The sequence below is a fragment of the Cuculus canorus genome, chromosome 2 (assembly GCF_017976375.1).
Source record: "Cuculus canorus isolate bCucCan1 chromosome 2, bCucCan1.pri, whole genome shotgun sequence".
Taxonomy (NCBI): domain Eukaryota; kingdom Metazoa; phylum Chordata; class Aves; order Cuculiformes; family Cuculidae; genus Cuculus; species Cuculus canorus.
This window is the reverse complement of record NC_071402.1, coordinates 56,463,724-56,485,202: the sequence shown is the minus strand read 5'-3', so window position 1 is coordinate 56,485,202 and position 21,479 is coordinate 56,463,724. Positions and strand designations below refer to the sequence as shown.

General features: G+C 39.4%; 1 protein-coding gene across 3 annotated transcripts in view; it reads right to left on the bottom strand.

The window, feature by feature from the left end:
- CEP192 (centrosomal protein 192) overlaps nucleotides 1-17,349 on the bottom strand; it is a 65,373-nt gene extending 48,024 nt beyond the window's left edge. Inside the window, exons 1-13 of one of the 3 annotated variants that reach the window (XM_054059713.1) lie at nucleotides 17,304-17,349; nucleotides 15,807-16,040; nucleotides 14,850-14,972; nucleotides 13,123-13,277; nucleotides 11,548-11,594; nucleotides 10,200-10,232; nucleotides 9,935-10,067; nucleotides 7,296-7,462; nucleotides 4,564-4,692; nucleotides 4,002-4,338; nucleotides 3,535-3,675; nucleotides 1,064-1,128; nucleotides 791-982 (exon numbers count right to left, since the gene is read on the bottom strand). In XM_054059713.1, coding sequence (XP_053915688.1) covers nucleotides 791-982; nucleotides 1,064-1,128; nucleotides 3,535-3,675; nucleotides 4,002-4,338; nucleotides 4,564-4,692; nucleotides 7,296-7,462; nucleotides 9,935-10,067; nucleotides 10,200-10,232; nucleotides 11,548-11,594; nucleotides 13,123-13,277; nucleotides 14,850-14,972; nucleotides 15,807-16,027 — 1,743 coding nt within the window. In that variant the 5' untranslated portion in view covers nucleotides 16,028-16,040; nucleotides 17,304-17,349. Of the gene's footprint in view, nucleotides 1-790; nucleotides 983-1,063; nucleotides 1,129-3,534; nucleotides 3,676-4,001; nucleotides 4,339-4,563; nucleotides 4,693-7,295; nucleotides 7,463-9,934; nucleotides 10,068-10,199; nucleotides 10,233-11,547; nucleotides 11,595-13,122; nucleotides 13,278-14,849; nucleotides 14,973-15,806; nucleotides 16,041-16,925; nucleotides 17,082-17,303 lie in introns of those variants that run through there. The other 2 variants (XM_054059712.1, XM_054059714.1) reach the window with 2 other exon arrangements.
- Between the last annotated feature and the right edge of the window lie 4,130 nt (nucleotides 17,350-21,479).

The window sequence follows — 21,479 nt, the reverse complement described above, 5'->3', positions numbered from 1 at the left end:
TGGTGTTCAGATCTAGTACCACTGAGAATTAACATACCCCTCCTACCACTGCAAATGTCTAATCCAAATACACACACTTCCTATATATACATAAACTAAAAACCTATTTATGTCAGTTAGGCAAAAGAAAGTACAGATGCTCTCATCATCTCTGCCTGCATCTCATCAGCACAGCCTCTGAATGCACCAGGACACAACTGCATTACAGAAGCATATTTGACTTTTTCTCCTCATTATATACACTTTTTTTTTTTTCCGGTCTGCAACACAGATGGGATATCGCCTATCAACAGCAGATAGAGACAGGTATCAGATAGATGTGAGAAACAGCCACAAGTAGGTTGGCAAGCTAAAGTCTACACGATGATGCTTTCACTGAAGTTGCGCATTTGCCTAGATAGCACATCAACTATCAACAGGTAGTCAAAGATACCCTCGTTGTGCAAATAGCCTTTACTGAGCAGCATTTCATTCAACTACAATGTGGATCACCTACTAGTACCTCCAATGTGCACCATGCATATCGTGTACTTTTCTCTCTAATCCTGTAATTAGTTCCTGATCAAAAGGTGAAGATTGAGATTCATCAGTAACACCAGACAATCCCTTCACATCAGAAGCTTCAAATGGGAAACAAAAGTCAATCCAGTATAGAGAGTTTCTTTTTCAAGTGAACTTAGAAAAGTAGTTCTCGGAAATAATTAAGTTACAATATAGAAAAAAAAAAGCCAAAAAGATCAAAGTAAGTTGTTCTTATCCCTTCCATGTGTCTTAAGACTAAGACACATACCCGTTTCACATCACTGCCTCCACCAAGACAACCAAGAGCTTCAGATCGCTGGCCAAAGAACTCCCCCAAAGACAAACGTAAATAACTGGCATCTTTATCAAGACCAGATGTTCTCAGCAGAATGCAGCTATTGGGAGATTTCCATGAAGCATCTGCTAATTCAGAAGCATTTAGAACGTCTACTTTTCCCACCTGCAGACAAAGACATTTCAAAAATTATCACTTGCAAATAAATTAGAGAACTGTTCCGTTTGCACCGAGATAATTAGTTACCTGCACAAGTTTGTGCACTTTCTCAAATTCTTCCTGGTCTTGTGCAATCATAGCTGCTGCTTCAGCTTAAAAACAAAGAGAATACTTAAAGTAAGACATAAGTTATTTTGTGCTGCCATTACTATTTTGCATCACAAAACTAAATTTTGAGGGACAGATATTCCAATATTTAATTCTACATCTGAGATAGTTTGGGACACACTAGGAGTTATTCCATTCTTTTATGGTGAGAAAAGTTCATGTGAAATTTGTTTTAACAGAGTACTGGATCTTTAGGAGCCAAAGTAAATCAGCATTTAACTAACTAACTTAGTATTGAAGTCTCTAATGGCCTTAATCCACAAACAAACTACCTCATTTAATAGGTTATGCTAATCATACTAGCTAGAATTGAGCATCATATGGCTATTTCCAAACAACCTTTTACTACATTTGGTTTTGAAAATTTCATCAAAGCAGTACCTGTGAACTGGAGCAAGACAAAACAGACTGGTTTGTATCAGTTCATGAAATGTCTGTGCAAATTAACAGGCAAAATAAACAATGCATTTTAAAAAAATCATAGGCTTGTATTATTTTCACAATTACCACTAACAAAACAATGAACATTTATAGTCTCTGCAACAAAATTATGTAAAAAACTGCTGAATAGGAGATATCGCTTTACCACCTCACTTCAATATTAATGTTATCATTAAGCCCATCAAAACTTATATAATATGTGGCCTTGCATGGCCTTGTACACACAGCGTCCCCAGTCACAGATGACGCAGGATAAATGGAGGAGTAGTCAAGAATGGACGCAAACTTGTAAAGTGAATACAGCTGCAATTTATAAAATTACTTGTGGGAAGTCACAATACATATTCTGAGGAAAGAAACAAAGTTAGAAGACACCTTTATTGAGCAATCCAACTGCTTCCTAAAGGCAATCTAGCACCATCAATGACACACTGCTATATTCAGTTGAACTCAAGTCAATATCAATTCTTTCTTAATGCTCTATATAAGCCACGTAGCTCTCTGAAGACTTCCTGAAGAAACTGTCAAATGAGCAATACTGCGCTATTCTATAATTAACACGCTGTGCGCACAGTCTCCTGACAGAAATAGACAAGTCATAAATAAGACTCAGAAGCATCAGATGTCACATTTCCTTTCTGTCCAAAAAAAAAAATTTCTCTGTTGTCAAGCATCACATGTGAGCATTTCAAACAAAGGCAAACTAGCAGCCCGAAAAATGCTAATCACATTAAATTTATTACTCCTGTTGTGTGAACAGGTAAGCCAATCACCTCCAAAGAAAAATTCCTTTAAAATCCCACCACATGGGAAAAAGCTAAACAGCCTTGGAAAAATTTACAACAGCCAAATATTCGAATCATTTGATAACCCAAGTCTGAGATGCAGGAAAGTGTCTGAAATATCCCAGTATCTGAAAAATAATGGAGGAGCTCTGCTTTACTGACATAGTAGATAGGGACGTTTCTACAAAGTTGGATCATATTTGCTTGCTTCAGCACTACAATGTTGAAAACCATTATTTCAACCAATCAACCCTTTTTGATTCAAAATAAACAATTCTAGACAGTGACATATACTGTATTCTCTTTGAAAGAAAGAACCACCTTGAGCGGACTGTGAAAATCTTTAGAGTACATCAGCCCATCCATATGTCAACTTTAGAAGCAAGAAGAGTCTAGGAGAAATCCTGCTGCACACATTGCTTGAATCCATCAAGTAAAACACATGACACTTCAGTGCTAAGGAATTGTCTGCAGTACCACACACATATTATCCAAGTCTGTATGACAAACAAAGACTCTAATGAAGATCAGTCAGAGACAGCTTTAAGAAAATAAATAACTTCAAGTAAATAAAGGTTCAAAAAGCCTGGAATCTGTTAGAAGAGTCCAGTAAAACCCAATGAAGTCCAACATTTTTCAGTACCAGCACTATTTTTTCAGCATTAAGACATTCCTGAGGAGTTCACCAAAAAATTACCAGTTAGTGAATTCAGCAGCTCTTTTCACATTCTAGTTGATTTTGTAGTAATTTCTTGTTTACAGCTATTCCTATCCTAGAATCATAATGCAATACAGAATGACTACTGTCTCCTCTTCTTGAAAGAAAGAATAACAGAAATTAAAGTCCAAAGGAAAAACAGTGGAAATTACAGCTACAGGAGTTACTTTTACTCAGACAATAGGTAGCAGTGACAGGTTAGAACAGTTTTCAAAAAAACAATAAAGACTTTCCAAGGGAAGAGTAGGAACGTGGAAAGAAGCTATCAACTGTAACTAATGATAATATCACTACAAACTACTATCAACATCAGCTTTCAAGTAATTTGTAGTATCTAAAGCCTGGAGGCTTCACAACAACAAATACTGATCTGCTGAAGTGAAAAAAAGTTTACATAACATTATTACAGATAATAAAAGGTAACTAAAAGGAGAAAGATTACATACATCCAGTAATGAACTCCTCATTTATTTTATCACCTTCAGACATATTTTTATCTTGTTCTTCATCAAATGAAGTATAATAGGCAAGATCAGTCACCCATTTGCCCTCTTCATCTTGGTAGACAACACTGTGTGGAAGATCACCTGAAAGATATGTCAAATGTTATACTGTTGATTAAAATAAAAAGGATTGCAGCAAAGTCTTTTAAGTTTTGATTATGGAGTTCAAAGAAACATAGCTCAAGTTGCTGCAACCGCAAGCTTGAACTAGTTTCACCATAAAATAAACAGTTTAAGGGCAATATACAAAAGTCGGTATTATTTAAAACAAAAACAAGTCAAAATTTATTCATGCTACACTCGTTTTTATTTCAACTTGCACAACTAAAGAAAAACGCATAGCTTAACAATTTTATTCTGTTTTCCATGCAACAGAGTCTGGTCACAATCATCTATCTAAAGCAACCTACCTCTGTTTGCTGTAGCTAAACTCATGGTGTCACAGCTGTCTGCAGATGGAGACAGGTAAGTATCAGCCAACCCAACTTCACGTTCAGTTGCATCTGTCTGAGGTGCTTTTGCACTAAGAACTTCAGGAGTGGTGTAGTGCCCCACAAATCCTCTTGCTGTGGGTAGTACTTCTGCATCAGAAGCAGCCACCTGAAACTCAGAGGACTGTATTTCTTGCTTTGGAAGGACATCCAAGTTATCACCTTTATGGCTGTCCACACACTGAAGATGCGGTGAATCCAATTGCAAGTCAGCAGCAGCACAGGAATTTAGTGCATCTCCAGCAGCCATGGAATTCTTAGAAAACAATTATAGAAATGTCAGAAGTGCAGTAGTTAACTGTTTGTACTAAGTTCCAGGTACAAAATAGTCCAAGTTAACTATGTTTGCAAAATATATTGGGAAACAAAGCAGTGTAACTATTTGTGAAGAACGTCTCCAACAAGTTTTCAAATGCACTGCCATCTTCTACTACAGTCTTAGTCTACATCATAAACAGAAATTTAAATGACAATTTCATACCTGTTGCAGTACTGCTCTGGGCAGCACAGGACGTCCAGTTATCCCTTGATTTTTTGAATCTTCATCACTAGCATTTCCAGAGTCTACTCCTGTCACAGCCTTACAAGTGTCAGGAACCTGAAAGTTCTCCTTTAAAGAAACATTTAAGATTTAAGTTACCCTAGAACAGATACACTGAAGAAAAAACACTATAGTCACTTTTACAATGTTAAAAAATTCTCTAGGAAGGAGATCATCATCATTTGTTCACTCATGTGCCACGGTTGGAGGCATCTCTAGCTGCCAGCACCATCACAAAGGAACAAGTCCCTGGCTATGTCAATCCATGCATCTGCCTCCAAGGGCACACACGGCAAGAAGACAGAGGATCTCTTCTTATTCCTATTACATCCTTCCCCTTCTGGCTGACTCACTGATGGATGAGGACTCTCAATACAAATCAGAACTTGCTGTACCTACCCCATCCACACATCTACAATGACAGTGAAGCAGAAACATCTTACACAAGTAGAGAAGACCCGAGGTCAGAGAGCAGAACTGTTACTCTTCAAATAACCACCTATTCCTTTCTTCACATACAGCCGTGGATCAGCAACTGGCAGCCTATGTAGACTGCTTTTACAGGGTTAACAAACCACTTCCCACAGCTTGGAAACACTGATGTCAGATAGGAAATTTCAGAAGCTACAGTTCGTTTAACTGTTTAAACCAATCACACTTTCCTGCATTCAACTGGCAGGATCACATCCACCATTACAAAGTCAGGAAAATGGAAAGGCACTTAATCCCTGACACTGTGTCTGTAATGGAGCTAACTGCTGCTCAAAGATAAACCACAAGCCAGTCAGTTGCTATTCTACGCTTACCTTTCATGCACTGACCACTTATTTAAGCAGACTTATTTGCTCTCCTGGAAAAACAAGTCTCTGATTCTATAAACTTAATAAAACCTTGGAGATTGCTATCCAAAATAATAAACCAGTGATCAAAAATATTTTAGGAACTAGCTGTATGACACAAAATAAGTGCCAGCATGTAACCTTAATAGTAACAGGAACAAAAAATGAAACAGAATCTTTTGTCAGTAGTGAATTACATTTCTTTTCAACAAGTTTAATCACCATCTTACAAAAAAAATTCCATTCTCTTCTTTGAATTATGTTGCAGTTAAAACTGCAACTCTAACTACAAGCAGCAACTAGTTAAACTACCAAAAACAGTTTTGTCACAGAACCATCAGATTAAAATTAAGCATTTCCCACACAGACAATAGGCCCATCTCTTAGATATTACAAGCAAGTTACAAGCGAGATCAAAATATGCCCTGTTTCAATTCAGCTTCCTACGGCTGAGATGACAGGGTAAATTAAGTATTTTATGGGTATTACCTTTCTTATGGAAATCTAAAATTCTTTGCATTCAGAGTCTGGTAATCAAAATCAAAATCATGTCATCACAAGATGATGGTATCAGTAGAGGCTTCTGATTAGTTACAATGATGTGGTAATACAGATTAGACATCAGAAAGAATTTCTTCACAATAAGAGTGGTGAGGCACTGGCCCAGGTGCCCAGGGAAGCTGTGGATGCCCCATCCCTGGAAGTGTTCAAGGCCAGGCTAGATGGGCCTTGGGCAGCCTGATCTGGTGCAAGGTGTCACCCCATATGGCAGGGGGGTTGGAACTGGATGATCTTTAAGGTCCCTTCCAACCCAAACCGTCCTATAATTCCATTATATAATTCCCCTTTGTGAATTTGATGATCCCAAACATTTATGTACAAACATGTTACCACCTCTGACACTAAAAATCACTACTAGTAAGCTGGGATAGGAAGCAAGGTGTATAACAAATATTCATACCTTAAAGCACTCAGAGTACCTCTGAGGCATTCTCTTAAATTCAGACCAGCAGAAATAATTCAAAACTCTAAAAGCATTTTTATCTTTTGTAATAAAGATTAAGAAATGCAGTACTAAGTAGTCCAGCAGAAAAAGTCTCTCTTCAGGAAATACTGATGCTGTATTATTTATTAAAGGATTTCTCCGAGGACATGTTTCCATCATCCCAGAGAAGGGACAGAAATCCAGTCTTAGAAGTTTGGGGGGTTCGGTGTGTATCCTCCCTTTGCAAGACCAAGTAACAGTAGAACCTTGTGCAATCAATTCTATCAGAGCTGCTTGTCAGGAGAAAGGAGAAGGCTATAAACAGGTCAAAGCAGAGTGTGAGAAGCAGGGTTAGAGAGGAATGGGAAACCTGAAAGGAGACTTGAATAAAGGAAACATCATATTAGGAAACTTCAGCTCTACTGAAGCCTTCCTGACTAATGCCTCTTGGGACAATCAGTTACTTCCCTAATTCCACCTTATCTCATGAACAGCAAGACCTTCTGTAACAAACACATGAATCCACTGCTAGCTCTTGCACTGCAAGGAAAAGGAAAACAAATACAAAAATGGCTACCTAGCTTGTTTCTCTCTCCTTCCCCCAAGGAAAACTTTACTGAGGGAACATCAACAGCTCACTCAAACAGCTCCGTTCCTAGTTTAGAGCAGTATTTGCTATCTTTAATTTTAAGAAGACTCCTTTGCTGTACAGAGTACCTGTTGGACAGTACTTAGGTTTGTCAGGAAAGAATGAAAACCTAGTTCACCCTGGCAGGCAATCTTCAATGATGCTACCATATTTAAGAGCCATTGGGTATGCTGAGCTTCAAATTTTACTTTAAACCTACCTGAAACAAGCCTTTTTCAGAAAGCTTCAGTGCTGTACAGCGTTCTGACAGTTTCAGTATGTCGGCATCTCCTCTTACCATTTCTGGTTGTATAAGCTGCTCAAAATAGCCTTCTAGTTGGTTACCAAAGAACTCTTCATCATCAATATCATCATCAATATCATCATCTATTGAAACAGAAGAAAATACCCTATTCGCCTTTCACAGACATTTTATATCGACTTAAGTACCATCAAAGCAAATCTAGAACTTTTAATACATTGAGTCTCACAATACACTCACACTGCCAGAGCAGAATTTTCCTGGTTTTGCCTTAGAATAATTAGGTCACAGAAAGTGTCTTACTCCATGACTAGTGATATAAAGCAAAGTAAGATGGCTATAAGCTAGCACATTAACTCCCAGGCTATCAAGTGACTCATCCCTTTATATGATCTACACACCACTACATTCCAACCAGCAAATCATATATGCACTCACAAATTAAAATATATGTAATACTTTACAAACTTCACAGAAAGTGACCGAAGCATAGTTCTACATTTCAACAACAAAAAAAAAGGTTAAGTATTATTATTAAGAACAGTACGATTGCTGTTTGCTAAGTAAGAAGCTTTTTAAGACAATTCTTCTTGGTCTGGGGGCTTTTTTTTTAATTTGTGGGGTCTGAGAGGAGAGAAGAGTTTCCAGGGCATTTATTTGCTTGGTTTTGAAGACTCAAAGATCAGTCAGCTTTTTAGGGCATGGTTAAATGCACCCTTAAAACCACTGTAGAACATTCCAAGAAGTTTGACATCTTTACTTATTATTCTTTCATTTCCAGTCAACAATATCCTGTTTGCGTTTTCCCTTTTTTAAAACAACAGTATACTCAAGGAAGCCTTGCATTTAAAAACTCAACCATGTTTTGCTTTCCACATAATTAAACAAGCGTTCATTTTTAGATTGCTAGTGATAGTTTAAGAATTCTCCAGCAATTTTGCCTTCATTGTGTATCTCAATTCTTCTCCACGAAAAGGTATTTCAGAATAACCTTCTTAGTATTTCCTTCTGCTAAAGAGGTCTACACAATGCCAAGAATGTACAGGAAAAAAAGTACATATATACAGACAGAGGCAAGTCATCATTATTTGTGCATTCCCAGTCTTGCAAGTGCCCTCTACAAAGAGCCTGATTTAAAGAAGCATATAAAAACCTGATTTAGTTAAACTGGAAGCTATGGATGCTTGGCAATTTTGGTATTACATCAAAGCAATCAGGATCTGTTACATTTGCAGGTCAATAAATGAAAAATCAGCATTCTAATATTGGAGAAGGTGGAAGGATTACAGCAGGCCACGTCTCCTCAGTTTTTCAAAGAGGACTAACATATATCCTCAGAACAAATATCCATAGAGCACTTTAAAAATTATATAAGGATTAGTTAATTATGTGAAAGGTAGAGAAATACCTACAATTCAAACTCAAATTAACACCACCACAATAACTGTTTTATTCTTGCTAACCTGCCTTGACTTCCTTGTGAAACCGAAATAATAATCTGCTATCTTCCAATTAATGAGAAAGCAGATTCATGTATTTTACCTTAGACACCAGAGACTTCATCCTTAGTTTTAGAAACACCCAGCTTCCAAATTTACAATGAATACAGAATTATATGACAGAAATTAGTACCTCACACACTGACCAGGAAAAATAAAAAGATCAGTTAGCTTTGTCAGTACTGACAGCTTTGTCAGAACAGACAAGTATTTCCAACTAAAGACTACTAACTCCATAGAAGGGCAGTTAAAAGTAATTCCACCCCCCTCGATGGAAAAAAACAAATAGCATTTTTTACTTAGCAAGCTATTAACTTAATTTTTATATGCTTAACACACAAGTGCAACAAGAAATAGCAAGGAAACTTCACAAGACAGTCCTGACACCTATAGATTAAATGCAGAGAAATCCAGTAGCCCTACTTGAGAGCAGGGCTGCTTGATCTCAAGATGACAGCAAATCTGTTCATCGCTCTGCCTTTCCCATTCTTGGTGCATCTGAGGATATACTCAGTCATCCTTCACATTATGTGCAAAATCAATGGCATTAATAAAGAGCTTTTTTTGTCCTTCTGCAGCCACCGCTTGAAGGGCACAAAGTTCAAAATTCTTGTTATACAGAACTCAGGCTCTCTCTTTACCTCTGCAAGTCAACGAGACTTCCAAGTTAGGTGTCACGATGCATATCTGGCAACTAAAGAGAACTAAAGCTCAAGTAAAATCTAATTCTAACTGCATGTACATGTTCATCATAAAAGTTTCTCTCTATTAATCTAAACTAAAACTGTAGTGAGGGTTACCGCTTTACTAAATGAATGTCCGCATTTCCACCTGTATTTTTGATTCACAGTAACTGCGCAGTAACTTATTTTACATTAAGCTTCCAAGTGTGATTTTCTCTGACAAATTCAATAGCTACCTACTCCTATCACAATTTTAAAAAGTTTCCCAATGAACAATTTTCTTTAATATTCCTAATACCAGTTTTCAAGCAAGCATAATCCTATATTAAACACTTGAGTAAAACACCTTTCTTCAAGTACACAATAACATTGTGTCAGAATTCTAGATTCAACTACCCAGAATAATAGAGCTTACCAGTGAAATCTTCCTTTGAGCTTGCAAGAGATGAGAGTTTTTCATTTTCCAAAAAACTCACAAGGCTACTGCTAAAATGATCGCTCGGGATTTCAGTTTCTATCAGCTTTTCAGAATGTTCAGATGGACCAACCTGTGAAAAGTAAACATACAGAAATGTTTCAAGGAGTTACTTGCTATTGTATAAATTCAGTTAATAATAAATTCAGTTAATGAGGTTAATAATATACAAAACTTGGCCCCCCCTCTATTTTTTTCTACTTACGCCAAACATTCTAGTTTCAATGGACTTTGCCTGCTGGCTTCCAGAATAGACACATTCAAGAGATACAGGCATCATAAAGGGAAAAGAGGGGAAAAAGCATCACAATGACATAAAACTTTAAAAAAATTAAAAATAAAATACTGAAGCATTGCATTAAAGAGTTTACACTTCAAAAAAAAAATGCTCTTCCTTTCATTAAGCTGCAAACTTAGAAGTACAAAGACTACCCTCAAGAGTTTCCTATGCTGCTAAAACAGTGCTTCTGCAGAAATCATACACCCAGATCAACGCTTTGTTGATAATTTCTTCAAATGAGCACACTGAATTTCAGTATTTCAGCTGAATCTAACTAGATATTTTATCTTTCATATACCTGAATGATTTTTCAAACAGCATGATGTAATGTCTGGGTTGGATTTACACTCACATTCCTTGTGATAAACAGATCATCTTAGACACCAAAAAAGTCGAAGTTCGGAAAGCAAAAATTTGAAAGGGGCATGAATAATGGTTTTCAGATGACACCATGTGAACATTCAGCTGCAACTCACTGACCACTCGGGCTCCCAGAAAAATCAAGTGAAAAACAACTATATCAATTTACTAAATACCAGCTGGCACACTAAGGAGAACATACTGGACAGCATCTGGCTGCAGCCTGAGGCCCATTTTCTTTAAGAGAAACAACATTTCCCATTCCTGTCTGCCTTATATCTCTGTGGCCACAACTGTCAGCTTCTCTGACACAATAGATCAAAACATCTGCAGCATGGCCCAACCTGTCAATACCTGAAGCTATTTGCTAGCTGTGGTAAGGAGGCATGCACAAAAACCCCACAGAGGCAGCAGGAAGATTGTGTTTTTACAAATGGAGCCATTTTTAACGTTGAGGATACTTAAGAAGTCATCTGAGCTAACAGTGCTCAAAATAATTAACAAGTACAGGGTCAAGACAAGTCATGTAGATATTTTCTACTCCAAAAGCACTCAAAAAAGTTTCTCAGACTGCTTTTCACTAATCTAAACTACAGTTGGGATAAAATGCAAGGTCCTTACATGGATAAAGAACTACAAGAGTGCCGAGGCTAGGAGTTAACAACAGTCTTCACAACTGACAAAGATTAAGTGGAGTCATGCTCCCATGGTACCAATTATATAAAATGATCTGCAAAAAGGAGGCCAAGTGAGGCACAACACATTCAGTACACTAGCACCATTACAAACTATAGGGATACACTAGGTAAGACAACAATTCAATTCCATTCCCTCCTCCTCTCACAGAATTAAGTCTAGCACAAGATTAATATTAGAAAGCATTTAATTTCACTGTATTTACAAAAGGTTTCACCTTGTTATTCTTGCTGTCTGGAAGAAAACATATTCCAGTTGACAAACCTGGAAAAAAAATGCCGCGTAATCAGTATTTTATTAAATCCTTATGTTACGCTACTAGGCTATTCTGTAAGACAGCAGACCGAGCCTCTTGAAGATCTTTGCATACACCATAAAATTAACCCTGAGATATGTATGTTATCACAATACCAAGGTCTACATGTTCTTATAACAATGATTAAAACTATATGGGAGTAATTAAAAAGGCAGAGCTTCATCAGGTCTAGAACTGTAAAAGCTATTCAAGACAATTACTGCCTTAAGGATTTCTACAAAAAAAAATAAGGAGTTCCAGATTGCACTAGCAGAAGCAGGAACAAGTGTTCTAATCCACTATTGCATTTCACCTATTGGGTCAACTCTTTTTTTTTTTTTTAACCACTCATAAGCAACTTCCCCTTGGTTTTGTGTTATATCCACCCATAATCCAACAGCGAGTCCCACAAGACAGAGCATAATTTAGACACGCACATACAAATGTTATTAAAAAATGTTCCTAAATCTTAAATAATAGATAAAAATAAAAGGTAATTTCCAGACTAGAATCCTAGAACTTGAATGAACAAGTTAAAGCCAACTAACTATGTTCAAGCACTACCAAGTTCAAACACTTGGCAGTCCCACTTTCCCAAAGAATCACAATTTTTATTGCTGTAGTTACTGCCACTTTCTCAAGACTACAACAGCAAGTGACTGAGGACAATACTTCACTGTTAGAAGTGTGTTTTATAAGAGCCCATTTATATTACAAACCATAGTACTTTCTAATTGAACGTAGTCTCTATTAAACTACCTCATTAAACTCTACGCAAATATTGAGATAAATCTTAGAAAAAGGGTAATGACTAAAAGTATATTTTTGCTAATTATACATACTGAATTTTAAGGAATGCACAGAATTTAATCATAGAACTAGCATTAGCAAAAATCCCAAGCAAGTTTACTATCAACAGCCAAACTTTTAAAATACGTTATAGATTATTAATTCACTTCTACTACTTCATTCACGCTTCAAAAAAGCAGTTTTCACAGCATGAATTCCAAACTACCTTTTCATGCATCATCTCACTAGAAAAGTGGGTTATGAGCCACCATGACTGCACTTAAAGATCAACTACTACAGGTTGGAATAAGGCAAGAGAAGAGAATGTAGTTACAATATAATCCCATAGACTTACAACTATTGAAAGAAAAAGAGTAGGAAAAAAAAAAACTTGCATAGAATTTTTCCACAAGTAAAGTTCCTGAAATTATTTAAGATTCCTACTAGCATTCTAATGATGGTATTTCATAGCAAACACAACTTTCACCAGCTTCCTGTCTAGCTTTGTACTTTGGGAAGAAATCTAAAACCACGATGTCAAACACAAGCTCTCTCTGTTTTCAGTTTGCTCAAATCAAAGACTATTTTTCAAAATCCATTTACACACACTACGCCACAAAAGAGTGAAAGGGTCAAGAGCAGACATTTATACCATCAAAAGCTAATTACATGGAGAAAAAGTATACAATTTTTCTCAAATGTTAATACCTTCCAATCGTTCAAGTGGCAATACCTCAAGTAAGGTATCTTGACTGTGATTTGAATGTTCAACGACATTCTGATCCTGTTCTCCACATATTGAGTGGGATTCTTTCAAATCAACAGAAGCTGGCTGAGGTTCTTCAACTCGTGAAGCAACTTCCCTAGAAAGAGAATTATTTCAATGAAAAATCACTCAGTGAGCTACATAGACTGATATCAGTACACAACATGTCTATATATAAATATTTGATAAATTCTATTTTAATGCCTTCGCCTCTCAGAAGTCAGCTGTTCCCATTAACACAGACTCTACAAATGTATTACCTGTCATTTTACAATAAAGGAATAAATAAAGATTACAAGGGCTCCAATTTCACAAAATATAGCATGAAACAAACTGAAATTTAATTTAATACATGCACTCTACTTTTTTTCTGTTTGTTCTTTGCTCTTTCATTTCTGCAAAAGGAGGGAAAGTGTGAGGGGGAAAGTGTCTATTCCAGATGAGTTCCATGATTCATTCGAGAGCCAGTCAAACCCTAGGCAAGATTGTCTTAAGTTCACCCTACCAGTATACCTTTTGTAACATTAAATTAGGGACTGAATCATAAACAATATGCCTCACTGATATTCGATACAGTTCCGTTAAATAACAGCTTACATACTTCTGCTGGAAAATTATTTTTCACTTCTGATTTCATAGGACTTGCAGATTGACAGACAAGCTAATCATCCAAGATGTTAAAATTTCTGCATTGAGCGAATTGAACCATACCTGTGCATTAGTATTTTAGATATACAAATAAAACTTACATTTGAAATTCTAGAATACAATTACTACATGCTTTGTATTTTTTTTTTACTCAAGTACAATCAAGACACTGATTCATTCTCAATCTTAAACCTTACATTCTTTGTTTTTATAGAGACATACTGCCTATAGTGCAATTTTAGGAGCAAGATGCACATTGTGGATTCTATTGCTACAACAGGAACAAATTCGACCTTGGTTAGACTAACCTATGCAACACTTCCATCACACAGCAATGCTCTTCAATAGCACTAGTTATTTCTGAAGAACTAGCCATCACTGAGGCTACAAGGAAGCTAATTTAATAGAAACTGACATTTATTTCTGTACACCAACTGCAGGAAACTTAGTCGGAACAGATATAAGTCAGTGCAAACATGACACGAACCAGAAACATCAGCTTAATTCTAGATCACGTAATGTGAACTAGGTAAATACAAGCCTGATTCAAGTAAGTCAATTAATAAATCACACTAAGGAAATTTTTAAGTAATGTGACAACAAAACAAAACATCATAGCTAAAAGAAAAAAGCACTTCTCAAGATTCATTTCCGTCATGTACATGAAGCCAAATTAGTCACTTAAACAGCAGAACACTGTTCACGTTGGTCTCCACAGGCTAACTGGCAGCATTGCACAGGATGCTTCCACTTCCTGCCACTATCCCTCTTTCAGAAAACATGGAGAAGCTGTTTCAGTAGGAAAAACTGCCCAGGCTACCAAACAAGGTAAGCTAACAGGCTAATGCAGAGCTGAGCTCTCCAGTTACTGCCATCAAAAGGCCAATAGTAGAAGCTGCTCCTGAGGTGGGCAAGGCAATTCTGAAGCATTCCACAATTAGCTGACAGTACAAAAAAATCTAGATAGAAAGCACTGATAGGGCATTTTAGGACAGGATTGGATTTTAACAGTCTCACTCACAGGTCATCATGAAAGCTGAGGGCAAATGTCTCCATCGGCTCAGGATTTGACTGACTCCTGTGAGCAGATCCTAATGGAGGTGAAAGTTTCTCTTCCAAATAGGATGCACAGGCATCAGAAAGCCTGTAAAGGTAGGAAGGAAAAACGTGCAACAGAATCATTTTAATATGCACTTCTCTCATTTTACAAAGAACAGAAAAACAAAGAAAAATGACACTGATGGCCACTCATCTCTGATAAGTTCAACTATTTGAATATTTTAGCATTTTCTAGCCAATCTGTACCTACAGGTACACATATGTACCCAGAACGACCCCTTCCAGTCTTCCACAGTTGTTTAGAGAAATGCCACATTATCATTTTTAGTGGCTAGTGCTGTCCCATTTGGAATGCGTACTCCTAGAAAGGCAGGGTAGAAAAGTCTAATCTTACTTCTTGTGAAGTCACAGTACAGCAGTTAAGTGAGCAAAGGATTCTAATTGTTATTCTTTGCTCTACTTCTTGCTGAACAAACAATTCTAAATTGTGTTAATTGTCATTTGTATCTGTAACACTAATTCTTACAATATCTTTTCTAAAATGAGACAGATTCAGTTAAGTTAAAGTGAATAGAGTTAAGAAAACACACACGTGAAAAGCATTTTCTTGATATGACTGCAACCACAACAATACTAAGCTGAATAATTAAGTTAAAAACACCTTGTTATCAGTCTAAATACTAAACTATTCTTTTAAAAGGTAATTTTAATACAAGTTAAGTATTTTATGAACTAATTTAATGCAGAGTTTTCACTGCTAATACAATCAATCCTATGTTTGCTGATCAGTAAGCAACAGATTAGTAAATATTTTTATCATCTACCAAATAATCTGTCAAAAGCATTTTTCCTCTCTACAGCTATGTTTCAAACTGGTCAACTTTTTTATGTTATTTATGGTATTAAATGATAGTGCTACCTGTTGTCACAGACCATTCTGCTCCTGGCAACAGTTGAAGCTGCAACAGGTAAACCAGGGTTTGAGGAAATTGTAACATTTTCAAAAGCGACGCTTGCATTGGTACTAAAGGAATGGCCCAAGAAGCTCGGAAAGGTCTCATCCGCAATATATCTGAAGTCTTCTGTCATCTTGCACAAGCTGCTTAAAATAGCACTCTGCTTGGCAACACGATCAGCCATGGTCCAGCAGCATCTGAAAGCAAGAACACAAGTATAAAGTTACACAAGTCACAGCAACGCTTTCAAACACACCTTATTTGTACATCACAGCCAACATTCTTTGGCAATCGCCCCTCTTTACCCACAAACGTGCTTAAAAATTATTCCCAGCCCTCCCTCTGACGCAAGTATTCTGGGGAACCACAAAGCTCTACAGCCTCCTTGGACTCCTACTGATCCAAAAAGCAGTTACTATTACAAAAAGTGGAATATTTTGATTTAAGCTCAAGTGGAGTTAAGTTCTTATCCAAGTAACTGTATTTTCTGAAAGTCAGACACAATGTCCCTCTGAAAGCATGTGTGTTGTTCTTTTTTAAACAGCGTTTTTCCAGACTGTTCATTCTTTGGAAATGGCAGCGTCCTGTGCTCTGAGCAGATGTGCCACCTATCATCACCTCTGTCTGCAGGCTTTCCTGATCTTCACTGCAAGGTCATGGTACGTGAAGTAGTTAGTTTTACAAAAACTGAATATTTTGATTTAAGCTAAAGTAGAGATAAGTTTCATCCAAGTAATTGTATTTTTTGGAAGTTAGATAATATGTCCCTCTAAGAGGATGATTTCCTTCAGGCAGCGTTTTCCCACTGTTCATTCTTTGGAGATGAAAACGCGGTCTTCAGTGTGATCTGTGCTGAGCAGATGTGTCTGCTCTGATCCCCACTGTGTGCAGCCTTTCCCCATCTCCAGGGCAAGGGCAGGCAGAGCTGGAGCCAAAGCCCCAAATCGGCAACAGGTTAGACTGTTGTGAAGTTCATGATACCGTTAAAACGAGTCCTTGGAAAGTAACAGAATATGCACAAGATCACTGGGAACATTCGTGCGCGTGTCTAAGTGGGAAACACATCCTGTCCCAGCTCCTACCTGGCCGCACACGATGGATGGAGATCGCTCCCTGACGCTGCCCAGCCCGATAAAGGATGTCTGCTTTATAAAACTCCAAAGTGAGTCTTAGAGAGTTGATTTCCCGGCGTTTCGGTGCCACCACCAACGCAGAGCAGCGGCGCTGCAGACACCCAGCCTATCTTTAGCCCGCAAAGCCGCTCGGCCCGAGACACCCTCCCGCCGTACCCTCACTCTGGAGCGCCACCAGCCCCGCCACGCGGCCCACGGCGAGGGAGACACGGACTCCTCCCGCCCTGCGGATCGGCCGGACACCAACCACGTCCTTCCCCCCTGCCCTTTCCCGCTCGCCCTGAGGCGGCGGCGCGCACGAGCCGGAGAGCGGGAAAAAGTGCTCACCTGGCGCGCGCCGCGAGCAACGGCCCCACGGAGCCTCCCCGCCCTCCCCGAGCCCGCGCGCGCGCTGCGCCCCGCCCCGGCGGCAGCCAATGGCAGAGACCCCGCCCAACACGGCGATTGGCCGGCGGGGATGGGAGGGAAATGATGATTGGGCAAGAGGCGAGAGGCACCGCCCAGTCCTTCCCGCTGAGACCAATAGGAGAGCCCCAACCAGAGCCGGCGATTGGCTGCCGAGGGGAGACGAGCGAGAGCGAGATACTGATTGGGCGAGGAGGGGGCACCGCCCACCCCTCTCCACCGCAGCCAATGAGAGAGCCCTAACTAGAGCCCCCGGACGGGCTGCGAGGCAGAGGGCGATGCTGACTGGACGAGGGGCTCGCGGCACCGCCCACCCCCTGCAGCCAATAAGAGAGCCCCAACCAGAGCCGGCGATTGGCTGCGGAGGGGGGAGACGAGAGAGAGAGCGATACTGATTGGGTGAGGTGCGCGGGGCACCGCCCACCCTTCCCATCGCCAGCCAATGGTGGAGCTCCAACCAACCTGGCGACTGCTTGGGGACGCGAGAGAGAGAGAGATGCTGATTGGGCGAGGGGCGCGGAGCACCGCTCACCCCTCCGCGCCGCAGCCAATGGAAGAGCCCGAACTACAGCAGCGATTGGGAGCTTCGCTTGTGGGGGATTCACTGGATGGAACGAGGAACGGGTCGAGTGTTGTGGGCACTGCGTGAACTTTGCGACAATCACTGTCTTAAAGAAAATTGTCTCTGACCGATGCTTCAGGGGCACCGAGGCGGGGGCCGCGAAAAGGGGGGAAAAATACAGTTCTGCAGCAGAAACGAGCAGAGCTGAATTCACTGAGAGGATGGATGCAGTGATGAAGAGAAGTAGTAAAGACCACTAGAGGTCTTTGAAGATCAGTGAGAAACTGTGATGGGCGTGCGAGCGTGGGTGATAAACTGTGGTAATGAGTTCTCAGAGACATCATAGAATCACAGAATGGTTTGGGTTGGAGGGCACCTTAAGGATCATCCAACCCCCCTGCCATGGGCAGGGACACCTCCCACCAGACCAGGCTGCCCAAGGTTCCATCCAACCTGGCCTTGAACACCTCCAGGGATGGGGCAGCCACAGCTTCCCTGGGCAACCTGTGCCAGTGCCTCACCACCCTCAGTGTGAAGAAATTCTTCCTTACGTCTATTCTAAATCTGCTCCTCTGCAATTTATAGCCATAATAATCAATATGTACCGTGTTTCCTGGAATCTATGTGAATATGCATGTTTAACGAGTATAAAAGTCATGTAACCAGCCTCAATAGTGGCACACGTTACGTGGAGTAATGCACTGTGTGCTCGATGTCTTTAAATAAAGAATACCTGCTTAATAATCAAATTGGCATTGATTGAGTTTGGCTTTTCACTACGCCAATTTAAAGCTGCTGGAGAGTGTCCAGAGGAGGCCACAAAATCAGTGAAGGGTTTAGAGGGGGAGTTGTATGAGAAGTGGCTAAAGTCATTTGGTCTGTTCAGCCTGGAGGAGACTGAGGGGAGACCTTATTGCAGTTTACTACTTCCTCTCAAGGGAAGGAGGAGAAACAGGTGCTGATCTCTTCTCTCTGGCAACCAATGATGGGACCCAAGGGAACAACAGGAGGACTTGCGAGGGGAGGTTTAGGTTGGATATTGGGAAAAGTTTCTTTATCCAGAGGGTGGTGGAACACTGGAACAGTGATGGAAGCAGTAATAGTTCCAAACCTCACAACATTCCAGAAATATTTGGACTGTCACTCACATACGTGGTGTAAATGTTGGGGTTGCCCTATGCAGGGACAGGAGTTGGACTCAAATGTTCCTTATGGGTCCCTTCAGCTCAGGTCATTCTGTGATTCTGTGCCTGACTAGGTGGCCCTGCCCCGCTGCCTCACGTACAAAGAAAAAAGCTTTCACAGGATTTAGTTATGTTTAGTTATTTTTAGTTACTTATGCAACAGGCGTTGTTTAGATTATTGACTTTTCTGTTGCATTGTTGCTACAGGAGTCACTTGAGATGAGGCTGAGCAATGTGGAGTTTATACACACCACACGGAAAAATTGTTTTTAATTTCAAAGCATAAATGTCACATTTTTTTTAAGTAGAGGATGAGATGGCAGCAGATGCCTTCCAAATATACACATATGTGTTTATGAGAACTTCAAAAGAGCTAAATCGAATTCAGTGTTATTCCAGGACATTTCTGCAATGCACTTCTGCAGTTGTTTTCGGGGTACAAAGACTGCTGAAAAGGTAGCATAAGAGTGAAAAGTCACACACTCAGCATCATATGAAGTTCATCTGTTCAAATATATTCAAAACAACAACAAATAAAACCAAAGCCACCTCATGGGTACTGCAAGATAAAAAAAATTCTAGTCTTGGTAATTCAAGCCAAGATGTGCTCCAAGCGCATAAACAGTATACAGGAGAATAATAGAATCACAGAATGCCACGTTGGAAGGGACCTCAGAGATCATCTGGTCCAACATTTGAGGTGATGTATAGTTTAAATTACATGGCCTACCCAGAACCTTGGGCTGAGCCTTAAAAGTATCCAATGTAGAGAAAGCTACCACTGGCCTGGGGAGATTCAGTGTTTTAACTGTTAATGCCTATGTTGTTCTTCAGAAGAAGAAAAGGGGCGGCAGTCTTGCAAAGTGCTAGATAAATCTAACATAGAGTGAGCACCTGCTGCAATCATGGCTTCGTAGCCCTTCTGTAATCTCCCTCCCTCCCAGAGTTTCTGTTGCTTATCTTCAAGAGCTCAGATTCTGAACAGAAGTAGGGTGCACAATCTTGAATTATGAGAGTAGGAGAGATGATTAAAGAGGGGAAACGTGAGTTTGAGTACGTGGAGGTGGACAGTCAAGGATATGGAGTGAAAGGTCCTGGTTTGGAGAGACGTCAATGCAAAATGGCAGGCAGGGGGAAAGGCACAAAACTAGGATTAAGTTCATTTGTTGAAGTCTAAGTGTTCAGCCAGTTCGTTGGAAGTGTGGCTTGTTTGCACCAAGACTATAACAGCATGTTTCCATAAGAAATGTAATCGGGATTAGTCAAGATATCTAATAACGTTCAGCACAGAGGAAAACAATGTGACGGTGCTGAACTCACTACAAACAACTGCATTAAAAACTGCAAAAAGTTGTCATTTACTTTATTATTACCATAAATGGTAATTCTCAGCTCCAAAAGACTAACAGAAGCAAATTTAAAGGGAAAAAAAAACACAAGCAGGACTCTTTCCCTTACATGTGGCTTGTCAAAGATAGCTATATGTAAAGAATTATCTCTGAATGTATTTTACACTGCTTTTTGTTACACTGCGGTAGCTGAGGCATACCTGACAAACACTGTAGGGTCTCACAGCACAAACTTTTAGCATTGGAGAGTATAGGGGCACTGCCACCTTGCTTGTCTTGGGGAAGGAGCCCAATTTTTTTTTTCTCTGGTACAAGTAGAAGTGCAGTAAGAAAATGATTAGTTGTTGCAGTGAAGGGAGTGACCTTTTAAAGCATTAAGATGGACATTCTGCAAGTGGCTTAAATATTCAGTAAGTACATTTGGCTGCTGGCAATATCCAGAAACAGTTTGTTCTGTTTTAGGAATGAATCCTGATATAATAGTTTCGATCTTTTGATTTTTTTTTTCTTTAAATGACCCATTCTCCCACAGAAAAATATTGTTACTTTGTACCCCCATTTAAACCTCATCTTTTAATCACGTAACATGTCTGTTGTTTGTCATACAAAATATGGCATGGTTTTATCAAGTTTTCTTTTTGTTAAAGAATTTGCTTTTACTAAGACTCCCTCCCCCAAAGTTCTGTTCCTGCTTGCTGAAAAACGCCAGCTTACCTCCACGCAGGATTAGCGAGCACTTCCCGACACCATTGTTACCTCTCATGTTTTTTTAGTAAATTAAAACTAAGTTCCTCAGACATAAACTGAGAAACAAATACGGTGTATCTGAGCAAAAAATATAGCACCTGAGCAAACAGTTTTCAGTATACCAGTAAAACTCAGGGGAAATGGCTAGCATTTGGGATGAATGCAGATTGCCCTCTCATTACCTCACACTAGTCGTCTAGTCCAGAAGTAGCACAAGCCCATTTTGAAGCACTCTGAAATACACTACAGCACTTTG